The sequence below is a fragment of the Camelus ferus genome, chromosome 1, assembly GCF_009834535.1.
Source record: "Camelus ferus isolate YT-003-E chromosome 1, BCGSAC_Cfer_1.0, whole genome shotgun sequence".
NCBI lineage: Eukaryota > Metazoa > Chordata > Mammalia > Artiodactyla > Camelidae > Camelus > Camelus ferus.
In genome coordinates this window covers 71765023-71785763 of record NC_045696.1, presented here as the reverse complement: position 1 = coordinate 71785763, position 20741 = coordinate 71765023, and the positions used below count along the sequence as shown (strand labels likewise).

At 35.0% G+C, this 20741-nt stretch overlaps 1 protein-coding gene across 7 annotated transcripts in view; it reads right to left on the bottom strand.

The window, feature by feature from the left end:
- The window catches only part of MCF2L2 (MCF.2 cell line derived transforming sequence-like 2), a 206709-nt gene that overhangs the window by 136935 nt on the left and 49033 nt on the right, over positions 1 to 20741 (bottom strand). For all 7 annotated transcript variants that reach the window (XR_004321303.1, XM_032483474.1, XM_032483460.1 and 4 more), the window contains exon 4: positions 2010 to 2100. Coding sequence is in view for 6 of the 7 variants with exons in the window: in XM_032483474.1 (XP_032339365.1) it covers positions 2010 to 2100 (91 nt within the window). In the remaining variant the exon portion in view is untranslated. The remainder of the gene's footprint in view (positions 1 to 2009; positions 2101 to 20741) is intronic.

Sequence of the window (20741 nt, the reverse complement as noted above, 5' to 3'; positions counted from 1 at the left end):
ATATTTTAGTCTAATTACTTCTAGGCTATTCTCTCTGCTTAAATATCTTTATCATAGTTAAACTCATACTGTAGAAATATTTTGGAAACTACCTTTTCACTTAATATTATACCATGAGCTTTTATTTCTGTTATTAAAAATTCTTTGGAAATAATTTTATGAGTGTACAATTTATTTAACCAATCCCTTATTGCTAGTGATTTAGGCTTCTCCATATTTTTATTACTATAAAATAGCACTTAAATTAAATCTTTATCCACATTTTGGAACATTTCCTTAGGATAACTTCCTAGAAGAACTACTGAGTCAAAGACTTAGTATTTTAAGAATTCTTAATGCATGTTATTCCTAAGTTGCTTTCAGGAAGCATTGCTTTCATCTTGATCCAGAGAAGATTCTGAGAAATGAGATAACATAGATCGATATAACAACTTACTGGCAAAATTGGGAATCCAAATCTCCTATTGCTTATGGCTTTCCATTCTTCCAGTAGTTCCCAGGAACAACCTCCTGACGTGCTTGTTAAAAAATAATCTGGTCTTTACCCTGAAACATTCTGATTCATTGGGACTGGGATAAAGCCCAGATATCTGTACTTTAAACAAGCTCATGAAAAGATTCTGATGGCAGTCAGGCTTTTGGATCCCTCCACTACAACATCTTTTACGCATGTAGGGGATCGATGTAATTCTTGGACAAATTAGGCTCAAGCATTAGATGACTCAAGTATCGTCTATGAACCCTGGGAAACCAGAATTCTCTAGAGGCCAGACCTCTGGAATAGTCATGGGCACTGTCAGGACATCAACCATCATTGTAGTTATGCCCCAGATAAATACCATAACCAAAACTAAACCACAGGGACAAAACAATCCATGCACAAAGAGAAGGGAGTCTTCCTTTCCCTCATCTTTGAAATGCAAGCTCCTAAACAGAAGACCCTTGCATTTTGTTATGTCATGATGGAACCAATGACCTGAGACACTATTTGTGTATTTGGATGAGGCTTCAAAGAGATCTGAGAGACACTCTGTAGGTGTCCATGTCCATATGTGTGAGTGCTTCTGTAAGTAGGCAGAACTGAGGTTTCAAATGTCCCTCTTCCATCCTAGCCTCTACATGACCACCCTACCCTATCCTATCTCCTTCAGCCAGTGCAAACTGCTCCAGGGAGCCATGCTTTTGTGGATAGGCTGGTGTGGCTGGCCCTGAGGTGTCTCTGCCTGATCATGTGGCTGAGTTCCCTGGTCTCAGGTCCCTACAGAGAAAGGATGGATGTACTTGCTGAAAGGCAACAAATAGGGGTCAAAATCAGACTATAAGATGAAAAAGGAAATCCATCCAAGGTTGCACAATTTAATGCCAAAAGCAAGCACACACCATATCATTTTGTCTGGTTTTGCCAATGTCTTTCTAATATGTGAAAAAATAATTTGAATATGAAAATGAAGACTGTCTTAAATTGGGTGATTTGCCCAAAGCAAACCTGAAGATGAGGATTACTGAAGAGGTGATCCTAGGAAACACAGTTAGGGAGTAGGGGGATGCTGATGAGACAGTGATGGCTAGAGAGTCAATGTGTCAATGAAGGGGGACTGCTATAGGCAACAAGGGCTGGGACCCTTGGAGATACTGTGTGGAACATAGCTCAGAATTGTCCTGCTGAGAGGTGCAGAAGTAGGGGTATTTATCCACCAACTCCTATACTCAGTAGTTTCAGGTCACTCCTGAAGTGCTGATTTCCCAGCACCCTCTCCCTGCTCTTCCCAGTGACCAGAGAGGTCAATAAGGTAGAGAGACTCAGGAAGCCTTTGTCATGCTCAGGAATCTTCTGCAAGTGACCTTTAGGTGGCAGAGGGGCTATGGATGTGACGCAACAGCCTCTGCTACAAAGACCTTAACAAAATTTGGCATACAATAACTGCCATGTCCCCGTGACTTTGATGTGAAATAGTTGAATAGACAATTTAAATTACCTTTATAGTAATAGCACAAAAATAAATATTTACAGCTATTCGTGTCAAGGATGCTTTTATGGAGCTCCACTTGTCCCTTCGTCTGTCGATAACAATGATGAATCCGATGCTGGCAGCCTCCACACTGCAATAAAGGGTGGTCAGGGTCAGAGACAGTGAAATACATAGGTTCTGTGTGGCTTCCTAAGCAGAAAGATTCTACTGTCTCCATGTTACTCCAGGCTTGCAGTGTAAATACCACGCACAGTGTGAGGGGATAACCGGGCCTGACTTCCCTGACAAAGGAACCAGCTTCCTCTCCTCATCTTAGCCAGGCAGCCTCAACAAAGCAGAAATATTTGGTGTCTCAAACCTTTCCAGGGTTCTGCTTCTGGCTGGCAACTGTAGGAAACACCAGTCAAGCACTACATGTCCCATTGTAAGCAGGGGACCTCGAGGTTGAGCTCGGCCATCTTTCCACTCCCAAGACTGACATTCAGGGAGCTAGCAACATCCTTCCCTAGGACTCAGTAGTAGAGGTGTTTGGAAAGGACACACATCAGTGGGAAAAAGTAACTCCCTTCCAGTATCTGACCATAAACCACCAGAAACCATAGGCATGAGAAGATATCACCTTCATTAAGAACAACCGAAAAAAGCTGTTTGGGCCCCCCTTTTTTTAATTGAAGTATAGTCAGTTTACAATGTTGTGTCAATTTCTGGTGTACAGCATAATGTCCCTGCTTAAGTTCCCACTAAATTGTCACAATTTTTGTTTAAACAAAAATCCTCAAAGGGAAAACATTTTTCTTCTCTCTCTTTGGGAGTAACTATGGGAGGAAAGAGCCAGAGCTTTGGCACCTGGTTCAAATCCTAGCACTGCCACTTATTAGCACTGAGACTTGAGGTGACTGCCTAACCTCTCTGACTCTGTCTCCTTATCTATAAGATGAGAAAAATACCACCAATAGTGAAGTGGTTAAGAGCACAAACTCTGAATTCTAGCCAGACTGTCTAGGTTTGACACATGAATTCTAATATTTATATATTGTGTATTTTGTGGGGGGAAGTTACTTAAATTCTGTAGTTTCCCAGACTCCTCATTTGTATAGTAGGAACAGTAACAGCACCAATCTGTAGGGGTGATGTGAAGATTAAATGAGTATATATAGTATAGGGGTATAAAATGTTCAGAATAATGCCTGGCACTTGGTAATATTGTGTAAGCAGTACTATTATGATGATTTCTTATGTACTTATCATGAAGATTAAAAGAGATCAAGGTCATGAAAAGTAGCTGGCCTATAGTAAACCTTCAGTAAGTCTCTAATTTTGGATAAAAGGTGAGCTTTACCCTAAAAAGTGTCTGAATGCAAATAAGGCAGAAGATCTAAGCAAACTCTGCAAGAAAACGTAAGTAGCTGATCTGAAGTAAGCATTACTGGGCCAACCCATTATCACAGACCAATACTAACCCAGGTTCTCTCACTGGGGACATTTTCCAGGCCCGGTGATAATGCAAGAAAGGGTGGTCTCACTGGTTAGAACAGGCAGAGAGCAGAGATTAATCCTGTGGCCAGGAATTGAGCAGAGTGACTGTCAAGACAGGGAAGCCTCAGAGAGGGAACCCTAGGAGTTTTCATGGAAATTCCCCTTTAATGCTTAGCCAACTCCTGGGCCTTCTAATTTTAGGTGAGACTCCAGGAGGCTGGCAGCGAACAGCAACTGCACATGTCAGAACTGATGAGAAGTTATGAAGCTTGCATAGTTCTGGGGAGAGACAACTGGTGTTTGGGTCCAGCCAGAATAGACAGACTTTGATGAACTCCCTGGGCATTCAGGTGAAACTCTAAAAAGGCCATCTTCTAGGATAAATGAAATGCCATATGAGTTTCTATAGAATTAAGGTTACATTCCAGGAGTAAGGACAAAACAGAAACAAACTTGCCCTAAGGAAAACTAAAATCAGCCTCCAAAAGATCAAGGAGATCCACCAGTATTTTAACTGCCTATCAGATTAAAACTCAAAACTTTCAGTAAGTAGATAAGTCTCCACAACATACCATCTATAATATCCAGCATAAAATTAAAAATTAATAAAAATGCAAAAAAGCAGGAAAAAATAATAATTAATAGATAAGATAGTCAATAGATACAGACTCAAAGATGATCCTGGTTTTGGCAGACAAAAACTTCAAAATAACTATGATCAACATGTTAAAGAAAACAGAGAAAAGAGTAGACAAAATGGATTAAAAGAATGTTTTTGAATCTTTTTGAATATAATGTTATTTTAACAGAGAATTAGAATCCATAGTAAATGAACCCTCTAGAATTACAAAACACCAATATCTGAAACTAGGAAGTCACTGAATTTGTTTAATAGCCAGTTGAACACAGCAGAAGACAGGATAAGTAGAATTGAAAACAGATCAATTAAAAACGGAAGCACGGGGAAAATGGAAAGAACAGAATGTAAAGGAGATGTGGGAGATGAACAGAAGTCTCAGAAGGAGAGGAGAGAGTATGTTACAGAAACAATACTTTAAATAATAATGAAGAATTTTCCATATCTGATCAAAGACATCAACTCACAAATTCAAGCAGCTCTTTCAATACTAAGCAGGATAAATATAAACTCACTTAGGCATATCAAAGCCAAATGGCTGAAAATTAAAGATAAGGAGAAAATATTAAAAGCAACCAGTTAAAAAAAGACACATTACCATCAGAAGAATAACATTAAAAATAATCACTGACTTTTCAATAGGAAATATGGAAGCTACAATCCAATGAAATATCTTCAGAGTAGTGACCTGAAAAGACTACTCATTTATAATTCTATACCCATTGAAAATATATTTTTAAAAATGAAGGTAGTGGGAAGAGAAACAGCTAAGTGGTAGATCCCATACTTAGCATGCATGAGTTCCTAGGTTCAATCCCCAGGACCTCCATAAAAGTTGATTAATTAATTACTTAAATAAAATAAAAATGAAGGTGAAATAAGGACATTTCCAGACAACTAGAGCTGAGGGAATTTATTGCCAGTAAACATATACTCCAAGAAATATTAAAGGATGTTTTCCAGACTGAATGAAGTTGAAAGCATGAAGGTGCAAGGAAAATAAACAGCCTGAAAATGAGTTTTAGGAAGACTTTCATTTTTTTATAAAAAAAAAAAAATCCTGCTTAAATTTAAAACTTGTATTTGTTCTTAAAAACATTAGAGAACCTGAAGACAAAGACAGGTAAGTGAACAAATTCCAGAGAAAGTCAAGACCGGTATCCACACTGAGCAAATACTGGAGAACGTAAGAAGTGGTGGTCACCTATTCTAATAATAGGTAAATAAATATTCCTAAAAGTAAAAATCCCATATGGCAACCTGAAGCTACAAGAAGGAATGAAGGGCACTGTAAACATTAAATATGTGGATAAATATTATCAACTGTGTTTTCTATTTCACTAAAAGACCATTGACTATTCAAAGCAAAAATAATAATAAAGTATTAAACATTTTATATTATATATATATACACAAGGATACACACATATGTATATATATATACACAAGGATACACACTTTAACACCAGAGAAACCATTGCTTAAAATCTAATAGAGGAGATAAAGTGGAATACTGAAAATATGTGAATAATTCAAAAACGGCAGGTACTAAAGACTGTATTGCATCCCCCCAAAATTCTTATATTGAAGCTCTATCAGTGTGACTGCAAATGGGGAAAGGGTCTGCAATCACCTCTGCAACAAGGTGATAAAGGTTAAATAAGGTCCTAAGGGTAGGGCTGTTGCCCTTATAAGAAGAGGAAGAGACACCAGAACTCTCTCTGCCATGTGAGAACATAGCATGAATACAGTCATCTGCAGTCAGGAAGAAAGCCTTCACCAGAAATAGAATCAGCTGGAATCTTGATCTAAGGCTTCTAGCCTCTAGGACCATGAGAAAATAAATTTCTGCTGCTTAAGTGGATGGTATTTTGTTATGGCAGTCAGAGCTGACTAATATGGCAGGAAAGGAGAAGTAAGGAAAAAGTTACAGATGGTACAAACAGCAAGATGGTAAATTTAAATCCAACCAATCTCAATAATCACATTAAGTGGAAATGGTCTATATGACTCCATTTAAAAGGCAAATAGTGTCAGAGTGAAAATACTAATTATAAGAGATAGTGACTACACTTTAAACATAAAGGCAGAGATAGATTAAAAGCATGGCCATGCACGTAAGTACAGACACCAAGCTCACATTAATATTCCTTTAAGAGGTAATCTTTTATAATATTCATAAAATGACCTATTTGAAGAATAAAGGGCTTTTGCTTTGGGGGTTAAAAAAAGAAGAAGAATGGTAAAAGATGTACCATGAAATCACTAATCATAATAAAGCCAGTGTGGCTATATTAATATTAGAAAAAGTAGGGTCAAATACAAGGAGTATTAGCAGAGATAAATGATTCATAAAAATAAGAGTCAGATTATCAGGTAGATATAACAATCTTAAATGTGTATGTATGCAATAACATTGATTCAAAATATATTAATAAAAACTGACAGAACTAAAAGAAAAATAGATAAAACCACAATCAAAGTTAAAGATTTTAACACTTCTCTCTTAATAACTGATAGAACAAACAGCCAAAAAATCAGCAAGGATATAGACTTGACTTTGAAGAACTCAGCAGCCAAGAATTACACAACACACATTCTTTTCAAATGTGCATGGGACATTCATCAAAATATTCCATTATCCTAGGCTTTAAAGCAAATTTCAACAAATTTTAAAGAACTGCAATCATACAGGGTATATTTTTGATCACCGTGGAATTAAATTGGAACTCTATTATTCTTCTGGTTTCTCTTTCATCTTCCTTCGTTCTTCCCTCTCATTCTTTCTTCCCTTCTTTCTTTTTTCTTTACAATTCCCTTCCTTCTCCTTCTTTTGGGTTTAATTGCCATTGTCTTTTTTTTTTTTACTTCTTAAGGCGTAAGATTAGATCATTGATTTTAAACCTTCCCTCTTGTCCATTATAAGTGTTTAAAGCTATCATTCCCTCCTAAACACTGCTTTAGCTACATCACATAAATGTTAATATATTGTTTTCATTATTGTGCAGCTAAAAATATTTTCTAACTCCCTTTATGATTTCTTTTTTAGTCTATGGATTATTTAGAGGTGATTGCTTAGCTTCCAAATTGAAAAAAAAATTTCTAATCACTGGTGATAAAAGTCAGAATAGTAGTTTCCTGGGGCAGGATGGAGGGCATAGGAATGCAGATATTGGTAGAAAAGAAGCAGGAGGAAACCTTCAGAGAAACATTCTATACCCTGGTCCTGGGTGGTTGTTACATGGAATATAAACTGGTGAATATTCATCAAGCTATACAGTTGTGATTTATATACTTTATGTAAACTGTAACTCAGTTTAAAAAAAACCCAAGGAATTAAATAAATTCAAGTAGTGAAAAAGGAAAAATATTATGCAATTCAAAAACAAAAATTCATACTTATCGAGTGCTCAGTAGGCATCAGGCACTGATTGAAGAGGCTACAACAATGACCAAAACAAATTCCGTAGTACAGCAAAAACAAACCGACATTAATAACAACATAAATATAAATCATTATATTTTAGTCAATAATAGCTACTATATCTTGAGTTCCTATCATTTGTCAGGCATATTTACTTTTTATCTCATTTAATCTTGTGAAATAGATATTATCTCCACTTTACAGATGAGGAAACAAAGGCTGATAAAAATAACATAAGTTGCCTGATGTCACACTAGCACAACCAGATTTCAAACTCAGAGCTCTCTGATACCAATACTCATACCCTTAGCCCCATCTCATGGCTCCCCTTCAATTTTTTTTCTCACAGCAGATCCGTTTGTACCTTGTGGCAGTTTTATTTCATATATTTTGCTGTTACTTGTATTTTCTATTTCTTTTCTTTTTTCTTTAAAACAAACAATTATTAAAGAATGCTTGGAGGGAACATCCAGGGCTCTTAAGCAAGGTGGAGCTGGGAGAGGCTCAGCAAATATAACACAGTACAAAAATACAGGATGTCCTTTGATCTATGAGGAAAGCAGCTGCCAGCATATGTGGCTTCCCCAGCTAGACTGAGGGCAAATGCTACTCACTCAGCCCCCTGCAGACCAAAGCCCAAGACCAGAGCATCTGGGTAAACAGGGTAGGATCTGCTGGGAATATACCTGTGTATGTAAAGGACTGTGTCTCTTCACACAACTGTGTACAGGCCACAGTTCAGAAAGAAGAGTTAATGAATCATGACAATGATTTTGAATATAGTCCCTCCCATAGGGTATCACTCAGTAGTATCAAATATGGTAGATTTGTGTTTTTTCCCCACCCTATCTGGTTTAACAAAATGTTCAAAACCTCAACTAAACCAAATGCATAGGAAATGGGGATTCTGAACAATGTATTTCTTTAGTAACCTTGGCTGTTTTAATCCTTACCGTTCTTCTTAACACTAAGGTCTAATGATGCGTTAGCTGCATAAATACTATTTCACATAATCCTTGCAACCATCCTCACAACCAGGGTGGTGATAATATTTCCACTTTATAGATGAGGAAACTAATCCTCAGAGATGATTAAAAAATAATAATAACTTGACCAAAGTCACCCTCTATGTGCAGAGTTAAGATTCAAAGTCTTCTGACTTTGAGATCAATGTTCATGCCACAAAATTCATTCTCTTTTGGTATGGAATATATCTTAACACCATATTCCTTCATTTTCCAATCTTATTAGCTCCCTTGTAACACACATAATTGAATTTTTGATGAGTCAAACCTGACATCTTGAATATGACTAAATATAAATATATATGTGTAAGAGACTGAAGTAAATGTGTTCTGATCCCAAAATACCAGAGTAGTTTTGTGGTTGATATGGTATTTTTTTTAAATAAGCTCTAATATTAATACATTTTCTGTGATTTGCCTTTTTCAGTAAACTAGGTATATAAAATATTTTGGTTAACTGAAATATTACTGCACTGCCATAAGAACTGAGTCAAATGTAGAACAACCAACCATCCTGGCTTGTCCAAAACGCTCTCCCCAGTGTGGGTGGGCATCATCCAATCCACCAAGGGTCTGAATAGAACAAAAATGTGGAGGAAAAGGGAATTTATACTCTCTCTCTGTCTGACTGCTGAGCTGGGACACTGGTCTTCTGCCCTCAGTGCTCCTGGCTCTCAGGCCTTCAGACTCCAGCAAGAATCTACAACATGGGCTATCTGGCTTTGAGGGCTTCAAACTACACCACCAGCCTTCCTGGGTCTCCAGGCTGCAGAGGGCAGACTGTGAGATTTCTCAGCCTCTGTAATCGCATGAGCAAATACCTTATCATAAATCTCTTTATCTATATCTACATCTATATATCAGAGTTCTCCAGAGAAACAGAACCAATCAGATATAGATATATATATAAAGATATTTATTATAATAAATAATCAACAAGCTGAAGAACCAGGAAGGCTAGTGGTGTAATTCAATCCAAGTCCAAGGCCAGAGAATGGAGGTACTGATGACTTAAGTCCTGATCTGGGTCTGAAAGCCCCAAAACCAGGAGCACTGATGTCCAGGGACAAGAGAAGATGGATGTCCCAGATGAAGCAGAGGGAGAGAGAGTTCACCCTTCCTCTGCCTCTTTGTTATATTCAGGCACTCAACTTTAGATCAGATGAATGCCTACTCACACTGGGGAGGTCAATCTGCTTTACTCAGTTCATGAATTCAAAAGTTAATCTCCTCAAGGGGAGGGTATAGCTCAGTGGTAGAGTGCATGCCTAGCATGCACAAGGTCCTGGGTTCAATCCCCAGTACCTCCACTAAAATAAATAAATAAATAACACCCCCCCCCCAATTAATCTCTTCCAGAAACGCCCTCATAGACACATTTAAAAATAATAGTTAATAATAATTTTACCAGCTATCTGGGCATCCCTTAGCCCAGTCAAGTTGACACATAAAATTAACCATTATATATATATACACATACATATATTCTTTTGGTTCTGTTTGTCTGGAGAACTCTGATTAATACATAAGGACAGTCAAGAAAAGAGGGGATTGAGATAAACCATTCCCAGAAAAGAGAAGTGCACCCTAAGTGGAAAGATACTAAAAAGACAGTCCTGGTACATCAGGGTACTGACTAGAGAAAGACTTAAAGAGGCAGTCTTGGGAAGGCAAAGCTTCTAGGAGAGAAAAGGAAATGAAAGGAGAGTTGGTGACTGTGTAGTAAAGGCAAAAATAAGCAAGAGGAAAATTTAGCATCCTACAAGACAAAAAAATAAAAATCAAGGATACAAACCCCTTCCCTTAATCTCCAAAAAATGTTTTAAGTCCATTGATGAAAGAAACTACACTTAGCTATATCAACAAAAGATGGCATTCTTGAACTAAGAATCTTGTAAACCACCCCAAACCATCAAACCTGTTCACTAATTGCAAAGATATTATACAAAGCTACTATAAAGGGGAAAAAATGAGAATCAAAACTTTATAGCTTCAAGAGGATGCAGAGACAGAGATTCCTCAAAAAACTAAAAAAAGACTTACCATATGACCCAGCAATTCCACTCCTGGGCGTATATCCAGAGGAAAATATAATTCGAAAAGACACATGTAACCCAATGTTCAGAGCAGCACTATTTATAATAGCCAAGACATGGAAACAACCAAAATGTCCATCAACAGATAACTGGATAAAGAAGACGTGGTATATTTATACATGGCATACTACTCAGCCATAAAAAGGACTAAAATAATGCCATTTGCAGCAACATGGATGGACCTGGAGATCATCATTCTAAGTGAAGTAAGCCAGAAAGAGAAAGAAAAATGTCATGTGATTTTGCTTATTTATGGAATTTTTAAAAAAGGATAGAAATGAACTTATTTACAAAACAGAAGCAGACTCACAGACACAGAGAACAAACTTACGGTTACCAGGAGGTAAAGGGAAAGAGAAGGGATAAATTGGGAATTTGAAATTTGCACCTCTTGGGGAGTGATAGAAATGTTAGCTATCTTGACTGTGGTGGTGGTTTCATTGGTATATACATCTATCAAAATCAATCAGATTGTACATCTGAAATATGTGTAGTTTACTGTACAAGAATCATACCATAATAAAAGTGTTAAAAGAAAAAGAGAGTGAGAAGACAAGCCAAAAACTGGAAGAAAATATTTGCAAAAGACATATATAATAAAGAACGATTATCCAAAATACAAAGAACTTCTAAAATTCAACAATAAGAACACAACCAACCAAATTAAAAACTGCGCAAAAAACCTAAAACAGATACCTCACAGAAGAAAATATACAGCTAGAAACTAAGCATATGAAAAGATGTTTAACAACATATGTCATTAGGAAATTGCAAATTAAAGCAACAATGAAATTCCACTACATACTTATTAGAATAGCCAAAATCCTAAATACTGACAATACCAAATTTTGGCAAGGATGTGAAGCAATACGAATTCTCATTCATTGCTGGTGGGTATTCAAAATGGTACAGCCACTTTGAAATACAGTTTGGTGTGTGTCTTACAAAACTAAACATCCTTATATAAGTGTACTCCTTGGTATTTACCTAAATGAGCTGAAAACTTCTCTTCACACAAAAACTCACACATTGATGTTTACAGTAGCTTTATTCATAGTTACCAAAACTTGAAAGCAACCAACATATCCTTCACTAGGTAAATGGATAAATTGTAGAACATCCAGACAATGAAATATTATTTAGTACTGAAAAAAATGAGCTATCAAGCCATGAAAATTCATGGAAGAAACATATTACTAACTGAAAGAAGTCAATCTGAAAATGCTACATACCAAATGATTCCAACTATATAACATTCTGCAAAAAGCAAAACTATAGAGGCAGTAAAAATTAGTGGTTGATAGGGATTGGGAGATGGGAGCATGAGATGGATGAATAGGTGGAACACAGGATTTTTAGGGCAGTGAAACTATTCAGTATGACACTATAATTGTAGATACATGTCATTATACATTTATCTAAATCCATTGTATGTCCCAACACCAAGGCTGAACCCCAATATAAACTATGGACTCTGGGTGTTAATGATGTGCCAATACAGGTTCATCAATTGTAACAAATGTACTACTCTGGTACTGGATGTTAATGGGGAGGTTGGGTGTGTGAGAGCCAGGAGTATATGGGAAATCTCTGAATTTTCCACTCAATTTTGCTGTGAACTTAAAACTGCTGTTTAAAAAAATCTATTAAAAAGTTTTTAGATAACAAAAATTTCTCCAAAAAATTAGTCATTAAGCAGACAAAAGCCTGTACATAGCTATCCAAACTGATTTACATGTCTATAAGCAAGCATACAGGGGATGGGGCACAGGGGACACCATAAATAAAAAACTCAAAAACCAAGAACAGAAATGGATTTTGTTTAATATATAAAGAAAAGAAGAAATAAAATAAGAGTTGATTGAAGTCAGAAAAATAAAAGGAAAAGACAAAAATCATATAAGAAATGGAGTCTAAATTATAAGATACCCAAGGAGTAACATATTTGAACAAAAGTTTAATAAGGGGCAGTGAATAGCATAAAGAAAACAACCTAGCAAATGAAATGGGGAAAAAAAAAAAAAAAGTAAAAAAGGTTAGAAAGAAAGTGGTGGAAACGGAAGCCAGACAAAAACAGAACCAACATATTATACTTGGTGTTCCTAAAGACTAAAAACAAAGGAACAAAAATAATACTTACAAGCATAATCTAAGAAAACTTTCCCCAAACAAACAAACAAAAAAGACCTGAGTCTACATAAACCTGTAAGGACCTAGTAGGTAGGTGCCTACCAGGAAAATTTGTCTGAAACAATCAACTCAGACATATCCTAGTAAATTTGTTAGGCTTTAAGGATAAAGTAAAAATTCTAAGCACTTCTAGGAAAAAGAAAATAGCTTACTTTTCAAAAGCAACATACAAATCAAGGAAAGAATGAAATAGCATTCCACAGCAATTCATGAACAAAAAGTGTGAACCAAGAATTTTACATCCTGACAAGCTGGCTTTCAATTATTAAGGCAATTATTAATTTTCATTAATAATTTTAAAACAGTTATAAACATATAAAAACTCAGGGAATTCTGTACCTATGACTCCTTTTTGAAGAATCTAGTAAGGATTGACCTTCATCCAATCATGAGATAATTTGGGGAAACTTCAGCAAAGGGATTAATTTAATCCATTTAATGGTAGGTCTAATGCTAACCAGGGTGGGAGAATAAGATACAGAAATAATACAAGTTAAAAGATAGGAGGAGAAAGGAGAGAGGAAGAGAAAAGAGGAAGTTCATTACCTGTTGTATAAGCAATAGGTAGGAATCAACAGATATCACTGAAAACTAAAAAAAAAAAAAAAAAAAAAAGATAGTAAAATGTATTTTTTAAAGGGACTAAGGGCACTAAAAAAAGGCTAATGCATCCAGAAGTTATAAAATAATGACATATAGAAACCAAATATATCAATCACATCAATAAATATCAATGGGCTTAATTCATTTAATAAAAGAAAAAGATTTTCAATTTGACTCACAAAGTAAAAACCAACTATATACTGTATCCAAGAAAAAGCTCTAGAACAAAGTAATTCAGAAAGGCTAAAAATAAAGGAATTAGCAAAAGTATACTAGGCAAATGGAAATAATAGCAAGGGGTTTCAGTCTTGGTATCAGACAAAGTAGCAAAGTAGCATTCAAGCCATAGAGCATTAAACATCACAAGGAACACTTTCTAATGCTAAAAGTCACAATTCACAATGAAGATATAATAGTTATAAATATCTATGTTCCAAATACCCTAATAACCAGCTTTTTTTTTTTTAAGTGAAAGTAAGTTAGAGAGATACACACTCCATAGACAGAGTGCAATCTGTCTCTCTCAGAAGGGAAAACGGCTTAGGAGATACACACTCCATGAGCAGAATGTGGGCCATCTCAGAAAGGTGAGAGGAAGAGAAGCCAAGAGGTGTAGGGTGTTTAAAGTAAAAGTGGATACACACTCCACAGACAGAGTGCGGGCCGTCTCAGAAGGTGAGCGAGATGGAGCGAGAGCGACCATGAGGTATGGGGACTAACCAGCTTTTTAAAGCAGAAACTACAGGAGATACAAGGAGACAGATAGAAATATATTTTACCTAGGTGATTCTAATACAACATTTTCAGCGTAAGCCAGAATAGACAACATATTGATAAGGTCACGGAATACTTAAAGAACATAATTGGTAAGGAAGAGCTAATGGATATGCATTAATTTTACATCCTGATAATACAGGATTCATCTTCTTTTCAAGCACACATGGAACATCCAGAAAAATTGGTCTTGATATAGGGCCACAAAGAAAATATCTGAAACTTTGAAAAATCTTCTGTTGAACATCTCTTCAAAAAAAACCCAAAAACAAAAACACTCTTCAGTAAGGGGAAAATATAAAATGTAATCACAGAATTTCTAAGATATAGTGATAATGAAAATACTACATATCAGAATTTATGGGCTACATTTAAAGCAGTGTCAAAGAAAATTCATAAAACATTTATATCTATAAAATAAAAGGATAAAAATAAATTTAACTTTCAACTCAAAAAATGAGAAAAAACAAAGCAAACTAAGAAAGCACAGGGAAGAAGATATTAAAAATAAAGGCAGAATGAATAAGGTAGAAAAGAGAAAAGCAGTAGCTCTAATTAAAAAATCAGAATAGCATTTTTTAAATTAAAAAATAAATAAGCCACTAGCTAACTTAATCAAGGGTGAAAAAAAGGACGAAGCACAGGTATGCAAACTAAGACACTGGCAAAGGGAAAATAACCACTGAAACACAAGAAAATTTAATTATCTAAGAAACTACTCTGCATATTTCTATGCAAATAAACTTGAAAACCAAGACATAAATAGATGATTTCCTAGGAAAATATAATTTACTAAAATTGATCTCATTAGAAACATAAAGCTTTAATAGGCCAATTTCCATGGGAGAAACAGAGAAAGTTATCAAGGCCCAGATTCACTGGGCAGTTTCACAGGAGAATTTAAATCATCAATGACCATAAAGTCCCAATACCACAAAAATTGTTTCCCAGTTTAAAAACTGAAAGAAAACTTTGAAATGCTATTTATGAAGCAAGTATGACATTGATACCTAGACTGAATAAAGACAATACCAAAATAAAATTACCATTTAACATATATAACAGTAGAGCTATCCCACTTAGAATAGCGACAAACAAAATACAATGGAATAAACTTAACAATAAATACGCAAAAATGTTAAGAAAATTTTAAACACTCCTGAAAGACACAAAGGTAGATTTTAACAAATGGAAAGACTTTTCTTCTTATTGATAGGATTATTTTAACAGTATAAATATATCACTTTTTCCTGAGTTAATTTATAAATTTAACACAGTCTCAATGAAAAGATCAACAAGTGTTTTTGTATTTTTTTTTCCTTTTCTTTTCTTTTTTAATGGAGCTAGACACATAGAAAGGAAATAAGGAAGAAGAAAGGAAAGAACAGTCAGGAAAACATGAAAAAAGTAAGTAAAACTTAAGGACCTGAGAGGCGTGGGGGAATTAATCCTACCAGATATTAAAGATATTTAAATCCTTGTAATTAAAATAGTATATTATTCACTTACAAATACAGAGGCCAATTTACTCTCAAATCACTGAGGTGAAGATGAATTTTTTAAATTAATGGTGTTAGGATAACTGGATAGCCATTTGGAAAAAGATAAACTTAGATCTACATCTCATATCACACACACAAAATAAACACCCAATGTAAAACATAAAATCATACTGCATTACAAGAAAGCTTGGGCAAATTCCTCTATAACCTAGGTATAGGAAAGTTCTCTGACAATGGCTCAAAATCCAGATGCATTAAAAGAAACACTGATATATTTGATGATATAAAAATTTCACATGGCAAAAAAATTCTAAGCAGAGTCAAAGGATAAATTAAGAAGTGAGAGAAACTATAAGCAACATGCATTACAGAAAAAGGGCTAATATCCCTAATTCATAAAGAATTCTTAAAAGTAATGGGAAAATAAAGATTAAAAAATCGATAGAAAAAAAGAGCAGATACATGAACAGATAATTTATATATGTGCATATCACTTTACATTTTAAATAATATATATATATATATAAAGAGGTGAAAAAATATAAAAGAAAAGTTAAAGACACAGAAGAGAGATTTAGAAGATGCAATGTTCCTCTTATTTGAGTTCCAGAGGCAGAAAACAGTTGGAGGAAAGAAATAAGCAAAGACATGACAGAAAAATATTCTAAGCCTAAAAGAGACTTGAATCTTTAGGTCAAAGTCCCAGCAGAAAGAAAGAAAAAGATTTGACATTTTAAACCTACAAAACATAAAGAAAAAATCACAAACGCTTCCTTTGTGCAGGAATAGCTTACCTATTAAGGAATGAGACTCGGGTCCTGTGAGGAGGATCAGCCTTATCAGCAACACTAATGCTAGAAATCAATGGATCAATGTCATTTTACATTAAAAAAAAAAAATTCCATACTCAGACAGATTGCCAATCAAGTGGGAAGTAAAAATGCAGCCATTTTCTGACATTCAAGATCTTACTAGATTCACTTACCATACACCCTTTCTGAAAAAGAAATAAATGGAAAGTTTTTTTTGTTTGTTTGTTTGTTTTTAATGAAAATGAAATCTAAAGCAGAAAGAATGACCTTCCCAGAGAGAATAAAAAGCAGTCCAAGGTTGACAGCTCATAGCACGTTTAGACAGCAATCTGAATTAAAAAATTAGGCCAGAGGGCTCAAAGGAGTTATCTCCAAGAAGAAGATGTATGCATTACACAAACTCTATGATAAAGAATCTGCAAGATATCAATAAGGTGATAACAAGATTTGCCATTCTATAAACAAGAAAAAAGAAAGGCGATTACAAATGCTAGGAGAAAAGGTATATAAAAAGTCATTGCCTGAGTCTGAAATGAATTAAATTGTAGCATGATTTTGAGCAACTCATGGAGTGCGAGAAAAGGAAACTCATTTCACCTTAACATTTGTGGCATTGTCTTTTGTGTGACACAGGTTTAATGACACAGGATTACATCTCTTATGCTAGAGGTCTGATCATATTACATAAATAAAAGCATTTTACTAATTTCTATTATTTAAAATCAACCTAAAATCAAAGAAAAACATTTATAGTAAAAATATAAAATACATTATAAATCACTTGAAGGATAAGAGAGAGTAAAGAAAGACGCAAATGCATAGTAGAAAAATTAGTGGATACAATTGGCCCTCCATACCCGCAGTCCGCATCCACAGATATGCAGGGCTGACTGTACTCTGCCACTTTGTGTAAGGAAATTGAGCAAAGGCGATTTTGGTATCCACGAGGGTCTTGGACTCAACTACCTGTTGATACTGACTAGTGGCTGAATCACCAGACAGAAGTTAAGTGTGTTGTTTAAATTTATAATGGTAACCATTACATGATCTAAAAACAATTATGTAACTAACAAAAATTATGAGGTGAAGAGAGCAAGACGAGAGAAGCATGATAAATAGGCAAAATTCATTTTCCACAGGGAAGAATCACAAGATATCGTCTAAAGTTGATATGCCAAGAAATATAGACATAAATGTGTAAGTCAGATCATGGACATGGCCACACAACATTATCTGAAAGCTTCCTGATGTGGAAACGGCATGAGCCAGGAGCCAGGAAATCTAAGTTCTAAGTTTTGCCTTTCACCAGTTATGTGAATTTATACATGTTTCTTCCTTCTACCTGATCTTAATATCCATCTCTGTAAATGTGGACAGTACTCAAAGTGTGGTCCTTGGACCAGCAGTATCAGCATCTCCTGGGAGTTTGTTAGAAATGCAAATTATTCCACCCCACACCAAACCCACTGAATCAGAAACTCTGGACTAGGACCAGCATCTGTGTTTCAGCAAGTTCTCTAAATGATTCTGATGCATGCTAATGATTGAGAACTAGCATTAGGGGCCAGCAAACTACAATCCATGTGCCAACTCCACTCTACTCCCATTTTGTAAACAAAGTTTAATTGGAACACAGCCACAGATACACTCAGTTGCTTGCATGTTGTTCATGGTTGCTTTTGAGCTACAACAGCAGAGGTCAGTAGTTGAGACAGAGACCATACAGCCTGCAAAGCCTAAAATATTTACTCTGATTTTTTACAGAAAAAGTATGATGACTTTTAACTTAGACTATTCTGATTGATAATAATTACTGCACATCATTACTAAACATAATGCAATGTTTATCATCCCAGTTAAGTTGTAAAGATTATTCAATCAGAAAGGTACTTGTGCTAATGCCTAGAGTCCTTTAATAAGGTATTTTGGACTAATTCTGAATCTTCCTTTACCATCATTTTCAGGATCTCTTAAAATGGTAAGTAATAAATAGTAAAAAGTCATGTAATAATTAGCATATAAGTAAATAGTATAAAATAATAAAATAAACAGTAAAGAGTTAATACCCTCTCTGGCTCACAGAGTCTTAGGAAAATTCACTGACCACATAATGACTGGTGGAGAGCATGGTGTTTCCTGCTCTCCATCCAAAGCTTCATTTTTCAAAAGCAACATTCATTTTATTGATTAAAGAAAATTTATTTCTTTTCTCATTTTTAATCAAATTTACTGTAATATAAAGCATTCAGCAATTTGAATAAAAGATAATTTTAAAAACCCACTGTCTCCAATTATATCTCAATTCTGGTTTCAGACCACTCCATTACCAAAACAACCCACATCACACAATAAATAGGGGAGAAAGCTACTTGCTTGTTATGGGTTGTGACAATTTTTTTGTTTTTGGTATCTCAATAATTTTTTCTTCCAGTTTTATTGAGATATAATTGATATACAGCACTGTGTAAGTTTAAGGTACACAGCAAAATGATATGATTGACATACATCATGAAGTGATTTTCACAATAAATTTGGTGAACATCATCATTTCAATAGAAAGAACTTTTCTCTTGTGATGAGAACTTAGGATTTACTCTCTTAACAACTTTCATATATAACATACAGCAGTGTTAATTATATTTATCACGTTGTACATTATATCCCTAGTACTTATTTATCTTATAACTGGAAGTTTCTACCTTTTGCCTGCCTTTATCCAATTTCCTTTCCCCACCTCCTGCCTCTGGTAACCACAAATCTGATCCCTTTTTCTATGAGATTGTTCATTTGTTTGTTTTTGAAGTATAACTGACCTGCAACACTATGTTGGTTCCTGTTACATAACATAGTGATTCGATATTTCTATTCATTACAAACTGATTATCGCCATAAGTCTAGTTACAATATGTCACAATACAAAGATACTACATAATCATTGACTATATTCCCCACACTGCACATTTCATACCTGTGACTCATTTATTTTGCAACTAGTGTTTGTATCTCTTAATCGTCCTCACCTATTTCTTTCCTCACCTCACCCATCTCCCCTCTGGCAAACACCTGTTTGTACTCTGTATCAATAACTCTGTTTCTGTTTTGTTACATTTGTTCATTTGTTTTATGTTTTCAAATTCTCCATATAAGTGATGTCACACAGTATTTATCTTTCTTTGTCTAACTTATTTCACTTAATATAATACACTCTAGGTCCATCCATGTTGTCACAAATGGTAAGATTTCTTTTTTTTTTTGGCTAAGTAATATTCTGTTATATATATTTTACATATATGTGTGTGTGTGTGTACACATCTTCCTTATCCATTCATCTGCTGATTAACCTTAGGTTGTTTCCATACCTTGGCTATTATAAATAATGCTGCAATGAACATAGGGATGTGTATAACTTTTCTAATTAGTGGTTTTTTTTTCTTCAGCTAAATATCCAGGGGTGATATTGCTGGATCATATGTTAGTTCTATTTTTAATTTTTTGAGGAACCTCCATAGTTTTTCATAGTGGCTGTATCAATTTACATTCACACTAATGGTACTCTATGATTTAGAAATCTTTTCTCCACATCCTCATGAACACTTGTTATTTGTTGTCTTTTTGATAAGACCCATTCTAACAGGCATGAGATAATATCTCGTTGTAGTTTTGATTTGCATTTCCATCATGATTAGTGATGTTGAGTCTCTTCATGTGCCTGTTGGCCATCTCTATGTCTTCTTTGGAAAAATGTCTATTCAGATCCTCTGACCATTTTTTAATTGGGTTGTTTGTTTTTTTGATGTTGACTTGTATGAATTCTTTGTACATTTTAGATATTAATCCCTTATCAGATATATCATTTGAGAATACCTTCTCCCATTCAGTAGGTGGCTTTTTTGTTCTATTAATAGTTTCTTTTGCTGTGCAAAGGATTTTTAGTATGATGTAGTGCCATTTGTTTATTTTTGCTTTTGTTTTCCTTGCCTGAGGAGACTTACCCAAAAGAATATTACAAAGACTGGTATCAAAGAGTAGACCACCTATTTTTTTCTAGAAGTTTTATGGTTTCAGGTCTTATATTTAAGTTGTTAATATATTTTGAATTTATGTTTGTGTCTGATGTGAAAGAGTAGTCCGGGTTGATTCTTTTGCATATAGCTGTCCAGTTTTCCCAATACCACTTGTTGAAGAGGCTGGATTTTCCCCATATTCTTGTTCCCTTTGTCATAGATTAATTG